The 17,731-nt window shown below is 44.8% G+C and overlaps 1 protein-coding gene across 2 annotated transcripts; it reads right to left on the bottom strand.

Moving 5' to 3' along the window:
* Positions 1-1,480: 1,480 nt before the first annotated feature.
* Positions 1,481-14,509, bottom strand: LOC136566479 (myosin heavy chain, skeletal muscle, adult-like). 2 transcript variants are annotated; one of them, XM_066565637.1, is made up of 38 exons: positions 14,306-14,509; positions 14,076-14,219; positions 13,828-13,984; positions 13,513-13,540; positions 13,301-13,415; positions 13,123-13,215; positions 12,930-12,993; positions 12,735-12,833; positions 12,538-12,641; positions 12,319-12,457; positions 11,955-12,073; positions 11,709-11,858; positions 10,830-11,000; positions 10,280-10,590; positions 10,118-10,193; positions 9,547-9,634; positions 9,336-9,453; positions 9,002-9,125; positions 8,782-8,918; positions 8,425-8,680; positions 7,251-7,493; positions 6,969-7,145; positions 6,738-6,883; positions 6,560-6,650; positions 6,083-6,472; positions 5,846-5,972; positions 5,539-5,657; positions 5,064-5,260; positions 4,611-4,794; positions 4,359-4,524; positions 4,061-4,185; positions 3,481-3,789; positions 3,126-3,329; positions 2,753-2,878; positions 2,488-2,658; positions 2,292-2,396; positions 2,057-2,152; positions 1,481-1,636 (listed from the first exon to the last, which is right to left on the bottom strand). In XM_066565637.1, exons 1-38 carry the CDS (start codon positions 14,507-14,509, stop codon positions 1,481-1,483), a joined length of 5,829 nt encoding a protein of 1,942 aa, XP_066421734.1. The 2 variants fall into 2 exon arrangements, with proteins under 2 accessions (XP_066421734.1, XP_066421731.1); XM_066565634.1 differs by having other exon boundaries at positions 10,118-10,200; positions 10,284-10,590.
* Positions 14,510-17,731: the final 3,222 nt, after the last annotated feature.

The following is a 17,731-nucleotide window of genomic DNA, read 5'->3' as shown; positions in this document are numbered from 1 at the left end:
GCAGGTCTATAAAGGTACCCAAGGTTTCTTTTCCTTGTTGCCCAGATATCGCTGGCACTGATGAAGTTTTCACAGCTTCGCACATAGAGATGATGTCTCTGAAGAGCATCACTTACAGTGACATAAGAGTCAAGCCAGGGCATCATCTTTTCCTGAAATATATTTAGCTGCTGCCTAGCCAACTACTTCCTTATTTGGTTGCAACATGGAAGGATTCTATGGGTGTAAACCTCAGTGTGTTTGGGAGGAGGAGGACCTCCCAGTTCTGAACGCTGTTGCTGCAAACACACTGACTGCTGTGGTCAGTGCAAAAGACTGTGCAATACCTCCAGCTGCCTTCCCCAGCCATTTCACAGCTCTTTGGAGTACTCCCTGTAAATGGAGAGGTGTAGAGATAGCAGGGACCTTGAGAGACCTGTAAGTGTCCCTGTAGTCAAAGCCAAGTCTCATTTACTGTTCCCCACATCTGCTTGTAGAATCTTCCCTCGGCAGCTTCCTGATGTGCCAGGGTCTGGTGAATGGTGTGTTAAGCTGCCTCTTGCTGTGCAGGTTGCCTCTAAACACCTATTCCAGACAAAGGAAGCTCCAATCTCACTGGCAGTGTGATGTCCCAGTGGGCACTGATCTCTTTGCTTCAGGGTTGGAGGTACCTGTGCTCTCCAGACTCACCACCTGCTCAGCCCGCACTGGGCACTGAATGAGAATGGCTGGGAATGGGAAACATCCTTGCTGCCTTGCTCTTCCTCGTGGTCAGCTTTTCCCCATTTTTGTCCTGCTCATGCATTATATTCTGCAGTGTTAGCCCATGTGGGATGAATAAACAAAAACCAGGGTCTAGCAGCTACTTTTTCCCATCCAGTTTTCAGGTTCCTTATACAACACAGCTCATGCACTGCTGCAAAAGGAAGAAAGGAAGCACTGTTTGGCAGAGTGGAAACACCATGTTAAGAGCTTCTCCATATTCTCATGGTGCAAGACTTGGAGATTTCTTTGTGGTGTCCTGTTAACAGAGTTGCTCTCAAGTCCAGTGTTAAAAAATAAAAGCAGTTTCTTTTTGATATGTATGCTTGTAAATTTGTAAAACACAGGCTTAAAATTTCTCATCCTAAAAAGCATTATTTATTTAATATTTATTTATTCTAACTTTAAATCACAATTCCATTTCTAGGAAACACTGTAGTAAAGATTAAAAATTTTTGTTTGCTTTCATGCCAATTACTCTTACTGTAGTTGGAGTACTGGAGTTTCTGAATTTTACTCCAGAAAACTCAGGAGTTTACTCCTGAATATTAATTGTTAGAACACAGTCAACACCCAAATAACTGCAGAACTAAAATGTAGCTACTGCTTTTCATGCAAAGGAATCTACGGTCTTTGTCTTTAGACATTGACTAATATATAAAGCCTTGTTGCAGAAAGAAGTGACAAAGGGCTCACATTTTGTGCAGCCCTTGTGTCACTTTGCTGCCTCCTGCAATTCTCACTCTTCCTCTGCTATTTTCTTGCTGTGAAACTCGCGGCTCTTCACTCGGAGCTTGTTGACCTGTGACTCGGCAATGTCAGCCCGCTCCTCGGCCTCCTCCAGCTCGTGCTGGATCTTGCGGAACTTGGACAGGTTGACATTGGACAGCTCCTCCTGTGAGAGCAGAGGAAATCCGGGCTCAGGAACACAGAGCAGGGCTTTCACTCCTGCTGCAAGTCAGCCTTGTGGGGCTGCAAATCTCCATCACCCTCCCGCCGCTGCTCACACATCAGCCTCACACAGAGCTCCTCATCCTCCCCTTCACAGGACCCTACTGGGACAAGCTTCACCAGGACGGTATCCTGGTGTCCTTGCTCCATGTGAGGAGCAATTTCATAATTTCAATTTGTCATTTCTGTACTTATTCTCCCACTTGTTTAGTGTTCATGTGCTGGGGGAGTATATCTCGATGACACAGTTCCCCTCCTCAGCAGATGATTTTTGACATTTTCAAAACTTCTGACATTCCTCTCCTGGACACCTGTGTGACACTCAGAGGAAGCAATGCTTTTTATTTCCCTGAGCAATACTCACAGCTTCCTCAGCTTGTCTCTTGTAGGATTTCACTTTCATTTGCAGCTTGTCCACCAGATCCTGCAGCCTGAGAATATTCTTCCTGTCTTCCTCAGACTAGAGTGTTGGCAAAGTGGAAAGAGTGAATTATTGCTTTCTGCACACCACAATATAGCATTTATCCTTGCCACCCATGAGAATCTCTTTTGATTGGTGGAATAAGGGTGCATCAGCCCAAGGAGAGCTCCTGCCTTACCTGGTAGGTGAGTTCCTTCACCCTGCGCTCGTACTTGCGCACACCCTTCACGGCTTCAGCGCTGCGCTTCTGCTCAGCATCAACCTCCCCTTCCAGCTCCCGCACCTGCAAGGACAAGCCCAGCCCTGCAGCTGCCCTGGCAATGTCTCTCCAAGGAGGGACACGCTCACTCAGGCACAGCCCCAGCCCTACACACCCTGGCCTCCAGCTTCTGGATCTGCTTCTTCCCTCCCTTCAGTGCCAGCTGCTCGGCCTCTTCCAGACGGTGCTGCAGGTCCTTCACTGTCTGGTCCAGGTTCTTCTTCATCCTCTCCAGGTGGGCACTGGTGTCCTGCTCCTTCTTCAGCTCTTCTGCCATCATGGCCGCCTGATCAGAGCAAAGGGTCAAAGCCATTTTGGGACTGGAGATATTCTGGGGAGACTACATTCACCATCAGCAATGCCAGGAGCGTCCAACTCACATCTGTGATGGCCTTCTTGGCCTTCTCCTCAGCATTGCGGGCTTCCTGGATGGTATCCTCCATTTCACCCTGGATCTGGGCAATGTCGGTTTCCAGCTTCTTCTTGGTATTGATCAGGCTGGTGTTCTGTGCAATGGGAAAAAGTTTTTTTTTTTCCAGGTGCTTGACACGATTCTTAGAAAAATCAAATTACCTGTTTTTAATTATGGTTTTGTTACAGTTTCTTATGAAGAATACAAATAACTGATAAATGGCAATGGTAGACTGCCAAAGACTATCTGTTGTATTTCAATAAAAAAGGAAAACAGACCTATTGTTACCTTAAATTCTCTAAATACTGTAGGTGTTATATGTCTTCAATTCTAGAATTTACCTGAGTGTGGAGGAGCTGAACTCTCTCACTTGCATCCAGAAGCTCCTGCTCAGCCAATTTCCTCGACCGCTCCGTCTGCTCCAGGGCTGCCCGGAGCTCCTCAACTTCAGCCTGCAGCAGGTTTGCTCTGCGCTCCACCATGGCCACCTGCTCCTTCAGGTCATCCTGTGTCCTGAGAGCATCATCCAAGTGTATCTGGGTGTCCTGGAAAGAGAGAAAAGAGAGATTGGGAGGCATATCCTTCCTATTTACTTTTTTTCCATTTCCATATTATTATGGAAAAGATAGAACAGTAGAAGAGAAATATTTGCAGCTGTGGAAGGAACCCATGAGCACCTGGTCTGTAATGCCATACCTTGAGCACAGCCTGGGTGTTCCTCAGGTTCTTCTGTGCCTCTGCAGCCAAGCGATTGGCATGGCTCAGCTGGATCTCCATTTCATTCAGGTCTCCCTCCATCTTCTTCTTCAGCCTCAGGGCTTCATTCCTGCTCCTGATCTCAGCATCCAAGCTGCTTTGCAAGGACTCCACGACACGCAGGTGGTTTCTCTTCATCTGGTCAATCTCCTCATCTTTCTCTGCTATCTTCCTGTCAATCTCAGCCTTCACTTGGTTGAGCTCAAGCTGCAGGCGCAGGATCTTCCCCTCCTCATGTTCCAGGGAGGCCTCAAAAAAGTATAAAATCCAATTAACTATAAAAAATAGCAACATCAACAACTTTGCATGAATTGTTTTTACAAAGAATAATGTATAACCACAGGTCTGTGATTGAAAGAAAAAGAAAAAAGAATACCTGTGGTTTTCAAAGATTTTACTGGTGTGAAGAAAAGCTGCTTCCTATGCCTCTGCTCTATTCTCAGAGCATAGAATTATTTAAATGTTATCTGAAGTTGCCGAGCTGTGTTGCAACAAATCAGGTAACGACAGAAGGCTTTACCTCAGCTTCCTCCAGGGAGGCTTGAAGTTCAGATTTCTCCTGCTCAATCTGCTTCTTGACTTTCTCCAGCTCATGAATCGCCTTTCCTCCCTCCGCAATCTGCTCCGTGAGGTCGGAAATCTCCTCTGAAAGGAAGGGAGAAAAGCGCCATGGTCAGGCAGAGAGCTGAATGGAGAAAGGCTCTGGTGCATCAATGTGCCAGGCAAGATCTTATCATAGCAGGCCCAGAGCTGTTAAGTGTGGCAGGCAGACAAGCTTGTGAGAAAGGCCAGGGAGGAGCAGAGGGCCAGGGACTTACGCTGCAAGTTCTTGTTCTCCCGCTTCATTGTTTCCAGGTGGTCCAAGGACTCCTCATAGGCATTCTTCATCTTGAACAGCTCCGTGCTCAGAGAGCGCGACTCCTTCTGCGAGGCCTCCAGCTCAGCCTGCGTTTCCTCATACTTCTGCTTCCATTCTGCCAGGATCTGAAGAGAAACGGGGGGTGAGTAGGGCTGTGGCCATCACGGGGCCCTGCTCTGGCCAGGAGTGCTGGTGCTGAAGGCCAAAAGACCTTGTCAAAGCCCTTCTGCTTCTTATCCAGAGCAGCACAGGCAGCATTGGATCTCTCCACGTCAATCACCAGGTCCTCCACTTCATTCTGCAGCCTCTGCTTTGTCTTTTCCAGGGAGGCACATTTGGCATTGACAGCCTCAACATGCTCCTCTGCATCCTGTAGGCGCTGGGCCAGCTTCTTCCTGTGTTAAACATAGCTCATGGTTTAAGAGAAAAGGGAAAGTTGGGGCATGTGGTTGATGAGCTTTTCCCTGTCTCTCTGCCAGTCCCTGTCTTCTACAGGTTTGCCTGTGATTTTTTCTCCACACCACAGGCAGTATAGAATTTAATTGCTATTCTCCTTTTGCCCCAACCCCAAGCAGAACACTGATGTCTTCCCAATAATGTCACAGTGGTCTCCAGGCATTTCTGGTCTTAATCTCTGCTAGTCTTCCTCACTTCCCCCACGTACTTGGCCTCCTCAAGCTCCTCTGTGCGCTGAATCGCGTCCGTCTCGTATTTGGTTCTCCACTGGGCCACTTCACTGTTGGCCTTGGACAGGGCTCGCTGCAGCTCCCCCTTGGCCTCCTGCTCCTCCTCATATTGTTCCCGGAGCAAGTCACAGTCGTGGCGAGCGGACTGCAGGGCGTGGGCCAGGGAACTCTTGGCCTGCAGCAACAAGGGTATTGGGTCATGGAGCATAAAGATCCCAGGAAATCTGACTGAATAGTAATGGGACACTATGGATCATGCCTCTATGCACACAGACAACCATGCAATCAATGAGGAAAGAAGTTGGGACTGAATAAATGGAATAATGGATAAACTGGAGGTAAAAGTTTGCATGAGATGCCTTGCACCAAATTACATGAGATTTTTTTCCCTGTCTCGTCATATAGTACAGTAGTCACATAAGTGTTTGGAGCACCTCTGAGAGAAGGAATCACCTTTATCTCTTCCTCCAGATGCCTCTTGAGTTCCTCAATCTGCTGGGTGAAAGCCTGTTTGCCTCTTGACAGCTGAGAAATCAAAGCATCTTTCTCTTCCACCTGACGTGAATATTCACCTGAGAAAATTTGCAGATACACAAGAGTTTTAAGGCCATTCATGTTGATGCTAAAAAAATTTGGAGATCGAAAACCAGATAATTTTTAGTCCATGCTGAAATTATATAATTAATATATTAATATATTAATATATAATTAATAACCCTGCAATATTATTGATCTGCACATGTAGATGAGGGTGTCTCACCTGACTCTGTCTGCAGACGAGCTCTTTGAGCATTGAGGTCGTTGATCATGCGCTGATGCTCTTCTTCCTTGGACTTAATCTCACTCAGCTGATCTTCCAGAGTGCGGCACATCTTCTCCAGGTTAGCCTGTGTTTATGAAGGTGGAAAGGGATGAGTTAACCATCCATGCATTAAAGAAGGCAAGGAGGAAGGATTGTCTTGTATTCTACTGGGTCAATGAAACTATAATTGTGTACCTTGGCTTTGGAGACAGACTCCATGTTGCTGGCCAAGTCATCAATCTCCATCTTCAGCTCACTCTTCTCCTTCTCCAGCTTCTGCTTCACGCGTTGCAGGTTGTCGATCTGCTCGCCCAGCTCAGCTGTGCTGTCCGCGTGCTTCTTGCGCAGGGCGGCAGCCGTGGCTTCGTGCTGCAGCGTGGCCTCTTCCAGGTCACGGCGCATCTTCTGGAACTCTGCCTCACGCTTCTTGTTCATATCAATCTGAGCTGCTGTGGCCCCTCCTGCTTCTTCCAGGCGCTCGCTGATCTCCTCCAGCTCCCTGGACAGGTCAGCGCGATGCTTCTCTGCTTTAGCGCGAGAGGTTCGCTCTGCCTCAATTTCCTCCTCCAGCTCCTCAATGCGGGCCTGCAGAACAGCAGGGACCCTTCACAGCCGTGCCCTCCTCCTGCCTGAGCTCAGCTGAGCAAGGCAGGGCAAGGAACAGAGACTTGCCTGCAGCTCCTTGATCTTCTTCTGAAGTTGCATGCCCAGGGCTTGTTCATCCTCGGTTTTACTCTGGATCTGGCTGATTTCAAAATCTTTCCTTTGGGACAAGTGAACCATGTTAGAGCTCCAAGAACCAAGACAACTGCTGCAGCCCAGCACTCAGGTGCCCCAGAACCACACTTACTTCTTCAGTTTCTCATCCAGCTGCTGCTTATCATTCTCCAAATCCATGATGCTGTCCTGGGCCAGCTTCAGGTCTCCTTCCAGTTTCCTCTTCGCTCTCTCCAGGTCCATGCGCAGTTTCTTCTCTTGCTCCAGGGACCCTTCCAGCTAAACACAACAAGACCATCAGGGCTCTGCCAGCCACGTTGGACTCCATACCTGCCCTGTTCCTGCTCTATGTCTGTGTGCTTACATCATCCACTTGCTGTTCCAGCTTGATCTTGGCCTTGGTCAGAGTATTGACTTTGTCTTCCTCTGCCTGCAGGTCATCCAGGGTCTGCTGATGGGCCTCTTGGAGGGCTTTCTTCTCCTTTGTCAGCTTGGCAATGGTCTCGTCCAGAGCTGCCATCTCCTCAGTCAGGTTTTTCACCTTTGAGAAGAAGGGACCAAATATAAATAAAGGAAGCAGCTATAGAAGTCCTGTAATAGCACAGGGCTCTTTTCTGGAGTGCGAGTGACTGGTTCTACCTCATACCTTGTTTTCAGTGGCATGTTTTTCCTTCTCCACCTTGGCCAGTGTTAGCTCAAGGTCATCAATATCTTTCTTCAGCTCTGAACATTCATCCTCCAGCTTCCTCTTCTTGGCTGTCAGCTCAGCATTAATTTCCTCTTCCTCCTCTGCCCTTTCAGTCACTTCCTTAATTTTGGCTTCCAGCTGGATTTTGTTTTTGATGAGCTGGTCACACCTTTCCTCTGCATCAGCCAAAGCATCTGCTTCCTAGTAGAGAAACATTCATTTGTTTAATAATCACAACTGTTTGCAAAAGGTGAATAGAGAAATGGTATTTCTCACTGAGGAAAAGAAACATGGAATTATTCTTTTTTGTTTTTTTCTAGAAAGTTTTTTTTTTTCACAGACTCTTTTAAATCAGAGTAGGTTTTTATTCTGTCTCATTTTTTTTGCTCTCATCACTTATTCCCTCCTATTTTTCTTATGCATAAGATGAAAATATCCAGCAGTACTTTTATTTTCAAGAGTTTAGATTACTTTCTGTCAAAGTTAAGTATTGAATATAAATGTGGAGAGATTTTTTTTCTTTATGTTTTCATAAGCTTTTCTTGGCAAGACTGACTTTGAAATAATTTTCTTTGAGTAAGATAAGTTGATATATAGTCTAGGTGCAATCAGAGGTTTCAATTTGAACCTGAGTTTATTTTGAATCTGTATAGCAAACATTTAAATACAGAAGGTAATGTTTAAATATTGACCAATCCCTTGATCCCCAATGGACTTAGTAGGTACACATAGGGTTGGAAAAGAATGAAGAGGGTTTTTGTGTCCTCCTGGAAAATGATTGCAGAAAGACAAGTGACATAACACATATCATAAAAAATGGCATAGAGGTCTTTGGGCAACTGACTGAAACCAGAGAAAGTTGTCAAATGAATTGCTCCACAGACGCTGCTAACTAATTTCTCAACCTCCAGTGACTACACTGGATGTTATATTGTGAGCCTGGAGAAACAGACCAATGTGCATACATGCTTCAAAATCATTCCCAAGCTAGAACCTCCTATTATAATGGTGAAATTCAGTGGTCTGATTTCTACCTTGCAATATTCATAGCAAAATATTTTCTCAGACAATGTGTAACATGAGAGTTATGTGCTGTGAGGATACCTTGAACAAACACACTAACGATACTTACAGATTGCACTTGGAGCTGCAGGTCATTTTTCTCCTTCATTAGAGATGCCATTTTCTCTTCAATCTCCTTCCGCTTTGCCTCAGATTTCACAAGCTCTTCCTTGGTTTTCTCAAATTCTTGCTTCATGTTGGCCATTTCCTTCTCAGACTCTGCACTCTTCAGCAAGGGCTTGATCTTGAAGAACAGCTTCATCCATGACCAGTGTTTGACATTCATGAATGAACGAATATTGAACTGAATACAGAAGATGGACTCCCTGAGGCATAATTAAAATGTACAATGAATATTTTCAGTCTGACAAGTGTCAACACTTTTCCATGAGCAAAATGACTTTAACTGAAGAAGAGGAAGGTGTACCTGCGCTCTACCCTTCTCTGGTACTCCACCCTCGCCAGGTAGCCCCTGCACATGGCCTGGGTGCGGGTGATGAGCTGTGCCAGCTTCTCATCTCTCATCTCCTCCAGGAGCCCTATCAGCCCAGCTTTGAAGAACACCTTGAGAGAGGGAACGTTGCAGCTCATCACTGTCAGGTAGAGAGAGCAAAGCCCAGGCAGGCAGTGAATGGGGGGGTTTGTACCTTGGTGTGTCCAAATTTGTACTGGGTGTGATCCACATCGATTGAACTAAGAAGCTTCTCAGAAGCCTTCTTGCTATCGATGAACTGTCCCTCAGGGATGGCACTGGCATTAAGCACCTTGTATCTGTGGAATTGGAGGAAACAGGAGGAAGACAATGTCCAGTCATAAGAAAGTTCTCTTCACTGAAAGCAAGAGCTGTGTTTGCAGCAGAACCAGGCTGAGGAAGTTGGAATTTCATCTCTCCATACTTAAAGACCCTGGCAAAGCTCAGCTGTGTGATGGAGAGCAATTGGTGAGGACAGCTGACCTATCTCTTCATTTTATAGCTCTCACCTCTGTTTGAAGTCAGCATAGAGGACTCTGCTGGGGAACCCTTTCCTGCAGATCCTGATCCCTTCCAGCACGCCGTTACAGCGCAGCTGGTGCAGCACCAGCTCGTGCTCCATGGCACCTGGCAATGCAGAGCACAAATGAGGGGCACAGATTGCAGTGCAGAGGGGAATGGATGTATCAGAGCAGGGATCTTTCAGCTTGGGGTTCTTACCAGGTGTTTTAGTCTCATTGGGGATGATGCAGCGCACAAAGTGGGGGTGAGTGCTCCGCAGATTGGTCATCAGCTTGTTCAGATTCTCCTGTGGGATCATGATTTAGTGTGGGTTTACAAGAAACATGGAAAAAATAACCTGTTGCATTCCTTGAATTTAACATGAAAGATTGATCAATGGAGATACACTGGGCTGAAAATTGTCAGCTGAGCATGCCTGAATCAATTGCTCAGTTCCTTCTGATTCCCAGCATTAAACCTCACCTTGTAGGACAAAAAAACTTACCCTCAACCTAATGAAGGCTAAAAAGTGCACATGTTTTATGACACAATTTTATGTTTATATTAAGTGTAAGTTTAGGTTTTTACAGTGCTATTTTTCATTCCATAAGATTTTTTTTTCCAATAGCAGTCTAAAGACAAGTTAAAGTTATAATATTTTTTTGTTGGTTGGTTGGTTGGTTGGTTGATTGTTGGGGGGTTTTTTGCTTTTTTTTTTTTTGTTTGTCTGACCCATCTAAAAATACAGAATAATTCTCTGCATATATGAAAAGAAAAGGTGTTTACGTACCCGGAAAAGAGCTGAGACGGTCTGGAAAGAAGAACCCTTCTTCTTGCCTCCCTTCTTGCCACCACCACCACCACCACTAGCCTCTGATAAAGTAAAGATAAAGAGACATCTGTTGCTTTGGGGACCAACCACCATGCATCAAAGAGATGAATTGCAGAGAACTGACCTGCCTCTCCTCCAGCAGAGGCAAAGAGTAAAGCCAGGGTCTTCACAGAAGATTTCTGGTACAGCCCAATGACAGTTTCATTCAGAGGGTCCTTGTTCTTCTCCAGCCACCCATTGATGTTGTAGTCCACTGTTCCAGCATAGTGCACCAGGGAGAAGTGGGCCTCAGCCTTGCCTTTGCCTGGCTTGGGCTTCTGGAAGTTGCTGGACTTGCCCAGGTGCTGGTCATAGAGCTTGTTCTTGAAAGAGGTGTCAGTTGCCTTGGGGAACATGCACTCCTCTTCCAGGATGGAGAAAATGCCCATGGGCTGGGAGAAATCACAAGGAAGGAGGGAAGATAAGGTGAAAAGGTAGAAAGACTCAGAGATGAAATAACTTCCTGAGTGGGACAATATTACTGCTCTCAGGGATTGTTCTGTTCAACAAATCTAAAATAATACAAACTGATGTATCTTCAGTATCATATTTACAATTTTAAGCTGCATTTAAAAATACATAAAATGACTGCATTTCTGAAAATTCCTCACACTGTGAATTACAGAAATACCTTCTCAATGAGCTCAATGCAGGCAGCCAGGTCCATGCCAAAGTCAATGAATGTCCATTCAATGCCCTCCTTCTTGTACTCCTCCTGCTCCAGCACGAACATGTGGTGGTTGAAGAACTGTTGCAGTTTCTCATTGGTGAAGTTGATGCACAGCTGCTCCAGGCTGTTGAACTGCTCAGAGGAAAAATCCACAAGAACCAACCCTCATCAATGTGCAAAATTCTTCATCATTCTCCACCCTGTATAAATCTCTCCAGATAAATCATAACTGTATTATGAGGACCACAGCATAACAGAAGAAACTATATGCAGCTCCAGAAAGAAATACCTACTTAATGAAAATGAGGGAATTTTTTTGGAGCAGATTTTTTATTGAATATCCTAAGATTAATAAAACACTTTGGCATTTTTTTATTCAGCAAACAAGATGAGTGCTTGCTCTTGTCTCCAAATTGAAAGCCCTTGATATCTCTGATTAAACAAATAACTATTCCTTTCTTTGTTCTTTAAACATTTTGAACATCTTTAACTCATTATATATTTGCCAATGCATCTCCTAGCTCTGCTCCAGAAGCCCTTTTATAAATTTATTGGAATTATTTTGGGTTATTTAATCTTTAACATTAAGGCCAAACAGTTGTAATATTACAATGTAAAAAATTCTATTTGCTGCTTATGCACAAACAACATGACTCTGTGCTTGTACTGATGGAGCTTTTGAGGATTTTGTTTTCTGTTAGAAAAGAAAATGACTGGGTTTTTTCCTACATAAAATCACAAATGACTAGCATGTTAAACCTTCAGAGGAATATGACTTGCAAGTCCTCTGATATAACAATCTTTCCCTTCAAGAGCAGCCCTCAAACCTGAAATCCTTACATCAAAGATCTCAAAGCCAGCAATGTCCAGGACACCAATGAAGTACTGCCTGGGCTGCTTCGTGTCCAGCTGTTCGTTGATGCGAACAACCATCCACAGGAACATCTTCTCATAGACAGCCTTTGCCAGGGCACCCACTGAATTGTATACCTAAACCAAAGGAGAACAGAGCAGAAGGAAAATAGTGCCCAAAGGGAGAGAGTAAATCAAGTCAGAGGTTCCCAGTCACCAAGTGGCTGTTGTTACCTGCTGCACAGTTTGGCCCTTGGTCACGTATTCATTCCCCACCTTGACTCGGGGGTAGCAGAGGGCCTTGAGCAGGTCTGCTGAGTTCAGACCCATCAGGTAGGCAGCCTTGTCAGCAACTGAACACAAAGAGAGAGGGAGGAAGAAACAGGGGAGAAGTGATAACTGAAAGTGGCTATCCTCTAAGATGTAGCCATTGGTCTCAGCACTGAAATTTTGTGATATCTTGAAGGGAACTTCAGAAGCATAAATAGTCTGGAAGCTGAGATTTATGCATTTGTGATAGTAAACAGAAGGAAAATACATGATTGCCAACTTCCACCTATCCATATCTGTTATTAGGAGTTCTACAAGGCTTCAATACCTTCGGTGCCATCAGGCTCTGCCTGCTCCTCTCGTTGTTTCTGCTTGAACTTCAGGTTCCCATAGTGCATGACAGCCCCTGTCAGCTTGTAGATGGCTGTTCTCTCATCAGCAGTGAAGCCCAGGATGTCAATGGCACTCTGGCAACAGAATCACTCAAATAAATCTCCAGGCCATTACAAGGAAATTTCACCACACCAATATGCTCTGCGACACTTACATCCGTAGCCATCAGCTCCTCCTGGTCATTAATGCTGGCGACAGTGACCTCGCCTTGACTCACAAACTGGTAGTCATATGGGTTGGTGGTGATGAGGAGCATGTCTGTAAAGAGGAATAGGATGTATCTGGGTGTGAGAATGAAGATAAATATTTAGCACATTCAGATTTTATCAAAAAATTCATAATACTTCCTACCAATTAGCTCTGGCTTCTTGTTGGACATGATCTGATAAAAGATGTGGTAGCTCCTTTCTGCCTTGAGCTGGAAAGTGACTCTGGACTTCTCCAGCAGATCTGCCCAAGGAGGTAGAAAGAGTTAGACACTTGTGGGAATGTACATGGAGATGGGAATTTGGGAAGGGATGGGAGCCTTCCAGGAGAATCTCTTACAAGTTTCAATGTCAGCAGAAGCCAGTTTGCCTGTGGCACCAAAGTGGATTCTGATGAATTTGCCCTGTTAAGCAGAAGCAGCAGCAGGTCAGCCAGGATGTGTTCTGCTGACATCTCCTTTGCATGAAGAACTGCTCAGGCATCAAGTGTGTTGCCATGAGGGGGGGAGATCTTATGCAAAGCAAGAACTCACAAAGCGTGAGGAGTTGTCGTTCCTCACGGTCTTGGCGTTTCCAAAGGCCTCCAGCAGTGGGTTGGCGCTGATGATTTGATCCTCAAGCGTTCCCTGCAGGGACATCATTATTCAGTGACTGTGTTTGGTTGGCAGGGCAATGACAGGCCTAGAATTCAGTCTGTCCTTCCTGACTCACCTGCATTTTGCCTGATGACTTCTCCTCCTTCTTCTTCTCTCCACTGGCTGCAATTGTTGCAAAGTACTGGATGACACGCTTTGTGTTCACAGTCTTCCCGGCCCCGGATTCTCCGCTGCCAAAGCCAAGAGAGAAGCAGAGGGTGCGTGGTCAGGCAGGAGGTGCCCTGGCACTGGGCAGCCCCGCAGGGACCCGCGCAGGGGGGTACCTACGTGATCAGGATGGACTGGTTCTCACGATCTGTGAACAAGGCAGAAACACGGTACTTAAAACTCAATAAACAACAGAGAAAGAATGAAACATAATCAGGTAAGTCTAATGTTTTGCCTGATGTCAGCTTCACTTAAAGAAGCAAACCTCCAAAGCACATCACTGAGTGCAGAAACTATGAAGATAGTAAACTCCAACAGATGTGTATGTCAGATCCAAGAAAACTTTGAAAAAGTCTCTTCACTTTGCTGAGATAGGGTATCCCTTAAAAGAATTTAATGGTCCAATGTCCCTAAAGACTAGACAGAGCCACTCACCAGTCAGCATGAACTGATAGGCGTTGTCAGAGATGGAGAAGATGTGTGGAGGGGCCTCCTGGCGCTTCTTGCCTCGGTAGGCCAACACCACCTCGGGGTTGTACACCGGCAGCCACTTGTAGGGGTTGACGGTGACGCAGAAGAGACCCGAGTAGGTCTGCAGGGAAGGGACACAGCACCTTGGCTTCCCCTGAGGCTGGCCCAGCAGCTGCTGAGGCTGCCCAGAGGAAGCTGCTGCTGCCACTTACGTAGATCATCCAGGCTGCGTAACGCTCTTTGAGGTTGTACAGCACAGCGGGTTCGTGCAGGTGGGTCATCATGGCCATGTCCTCGATTTTGTCATACTTGGGAGGGTTCATCGAGAAGATTTGATCTTCTTTCACAGTCAGGGTCTGTCAAGGAAACAAAAGATCCACATGTGTCTCTGAAAAGCTCAGTGTTCAGATAATGTTTTCCTTCGGCCTTGTTTTTGACTCACCTCTCCCCCTTCAGTCTTGACAGTGACTTTGCCTGATTCCCTGCCCGTGATTGTCCCTTTCACAAAGGATTCCTTTGCATGTACCACGAAGACAGATGTCTTGGCATCAAAAGGTTTGTTCTGGGCCTCAATTCTCTCCTTCTCTGACTTTCGGAGGTAAGGAGCCGCCTCCCCAAAGATGGCCATCTCAGCGTCCGAAGACATGGCTGCACTTTATGGAGGGGCTTGTCCGCAGAGAACGCTGTGGAGGAGCAGATATTTTGCACAAATGAGTCTATATTTTTCCTTGTCACACACTTGATTGATAGACCCTAAGAGCGTAATAGAAAGTGTGATTTGGGAAGAATCTTGAGTAGTTCTTTGGTTCACCTTCCTGTGCAACCAGGGCCAATATTGGAAGCAGGTTCCCACAGCTTTTTCCAAAAAGTTTTTATTATGTCAAAGAACAGATATTTCTTAGTGCCTTTGCATCCCAGTTTAATGTCTGATGACCCTGATGGTGATTTTTTCCCCTATTTATTGCCTAATCAAAATTTCTGTGGCTGAAACCTGTGGTTTTTATCCCTCAGCCTTTCACGCTTCTCATCTGAGAATTCTGCCTCTTTCTATGATATAAACATCTTCTTTTTGTTAAAGATAACAATAAGATAACCACTTTTTAATTTCATCCCAGGGTAGACAAATCTCACCATTGCAGCCTCTACTCATACATCATTTTTTCCTACTTATTTTGAAAGATCTCCACTGGATTCCTTGTTTGGTTAGTTAGATGGCTAATTTTGCATTTTTATCAGGTTTACTAGTAGGAGGCCTACATGCAGATTATAATCCTGGAGCAACATTTGGAAAGCATTTTCATAACATTTCTTGGCCAGTTTCATATGCAGCAATAATTACAATTCACAAGTCTGTAAGACTTTGCAACATTCTTCTCTGTTGGCTACCTCTGTCTGTCTGTCTGGACTTCATGCCAGAATAGATCATTTACATCAGTGTTCCATAATTAAACATAAGGAATCCCCAAGAAGCATTTCCTTTCAGTACACAATGGCTGTGTGTTCAAGCACAGCCACTTATGAAAATTTGCTAGCTGTGAGCAGCCTGCCCAACCATCAGCATGCTTTATTAGTTATAGCAGAGCACTGGCCAGGAACACATACAGCAATTGCCTACAAAATTTTACAGTGATTTGTCATCACGAACAAACCTGTTCTACAGAAATCTTCCACCTTTCTCTGTCCCTTAAATGCAAGCAAATGTGGCTCTTACCTCTTATGCTATGAGAAGATGCCTTGCAGTCTGGGAGGTGATCAGTGCTGTAAAGCAGAACCATGAGATCTCGCATTATTGCTGCACACAATTCCACAGACAGGTCACAAAGTGAAAATACCAACATGCTTTATGATACAAATATCAAATCCTTCCAGGTACATGTACATACATCAGGACAGCAAGGCAGGAGAGGGAATGTCCCTTTCTGCCCACCACAGACATGCACTTACCATGAATTTCCTCTGCAGACAGAGCAGCCCAGATCCAAGGACTCTTTTATAAGGTCCGGTCAGCGCATGCTGCAGATGCATCCTCTGTCTTTGGGCAAAGCATTTCTGGCAAACCTTGTTTTTGGCAAAGCATTGTCTGGCAAACTGAATGTACTGAAAACTGGAAAGTGATGTTACTAGATATAATTAGAAAATTTTTGTGTCTTCCTAGCTATGTGAATAAATCGCCTATAAATAATACGAGGAGATTCCTAAGGGGGGGAAATACAGCTAATGATGACTAGAGGAATGAAGGTAAGCACTAATAACTGTAAGGCCATGGATGCTCCATGAGTCTGAGCTAAGGGAGCAAGGGAAAACCATTCCCTGGGCGAGCATAGTGACATTTAAATGCATACTTCAACTTATTCTGAGGACATCATATCTCTGATGACAGTTGTCCTTTCACAGAGCTCTCTACTTACAGGTCTTGGACATGATATGTGGATTTCACTGTTGTCTGCATGGCTTACCTTAGTCAGATTATTACATATTACTCTTTATTCATATTACTCTGTATCCATATATCTCTGCAGGGCTGGATTCTATCGGTGCCGGAAGCAAAACACAGCCCAGCTGAACGAGACAGGGCAGAATGAAGGATGTCTATGGGAACAGTCTGTTCTGCCCAGAAATGCAGCTTGGGCAAAGCACTGCAGTGCTGATATTCTCCATGGAGGAAAGGGGATTCAGGCATCCTGAAGACAGGCTCTTGATGAGAAGATCACAGAATGACAGAACCTGGTCCAACTCGTCTTGGACAGTGGAGTTTCTTTAATAAATAACAATATCTGTATCCAGATCTTCATAGCTCCTTCCTCTGACACTTGCCAAGAGACGGTTCCCAGTGAGAATATGTACATGTAATATGCATGTAATGATCCTGCTGAGAATGCTTCCACAGCCTCTCTGATGTGTTCCTTAAAGATTTTCTGAGTCAGCAACAATGTCTTGATGTATTTTAAGTCTAAACCTAATTTTCATACTATGAATTTGTCCTTTGCCTGGCATCAAGTAGTTGTACACCAGAGGGATATGCACATCACTTTGGTGCAAAACCTAATGTATCCCATAGCAAGTTCCATTAATTATCCAAGTCTGAGGCCTACACACATGTCTTAAATTAAAAAAAAAAAAAAAAAAAGAAAGAAAAAAGAAAGAACAAAAAAACCAGAGCAGGTATTGCTGTTGAAGGGCTATAAGTGAGCTTCCTGCTCTCAATGACAGAGAAATCCTCAGACAACAAGGTTACAGATAAGATGAAAAATAGTAATAATTTTAGTGCAAAAAATGAATCGAATTTGTCATAAATGTAAACATCATAGATTCAGAGAATTCAACACTGAGGTTCTATTTGCAAAAAATAATTGGAACAAGTTAATGTTAAGAAATTTGGACTCCCAGGCAGGGGCACATTGCCTCCAGCTTGAAATGACAGCATGTAAAAATTGGGTCAATTGGATGTAAATGTGACTGCAGTCTGAGTAGGCATTTTTTTATATTTCCTGGGAAGTGGAATGTTAACAATTACCATGCCTGTAAAGTATGCTGGCATAAATACGGCACAAATCACTTCCTAGAAGCAAAATTCTGATTTTCCTGAAGTAGATATTCACTGAAGGCTAAAATGAGAGCAGAGATGATAACTTGATGTTGGATCCATATAAACTGTATGACAATGGGGTTAGTTCATGAGCTAACACTCTACTGGCATGGGGTAAGACCCTGGTGATACAGAAATACCCTGTACAGTATCAGCCAAGTCTACTGTAGGGGCAAGACATTCTTGAGCTTCAACTCACCCAATGCAGCAAAATGCAGCAAACCTTTGCTCTGCTCCAGACCTGAGACAATGTACTTCAGGGTCACCATGTCTGCCCAGCTG

Source organism: Molothrus aeneus, chromosome 25 (assembly GCF_037042795.1).
Source record: "Molothrus aeneus isolate 106 chromosome 25, BPBGC_Maene_1.0, whole genome shotgun sequence".
NCBI lineage: Eukaryota > Metazoa > Chordata > Aves > Passeriformes > Icteridae > Molothrus > Molothrus aeneus.
The sequence above is the reverse complement of the archived record's forward strand: the minus strand, read 5'-3'. Positions and strand labels throughout refer to the sequence as shown.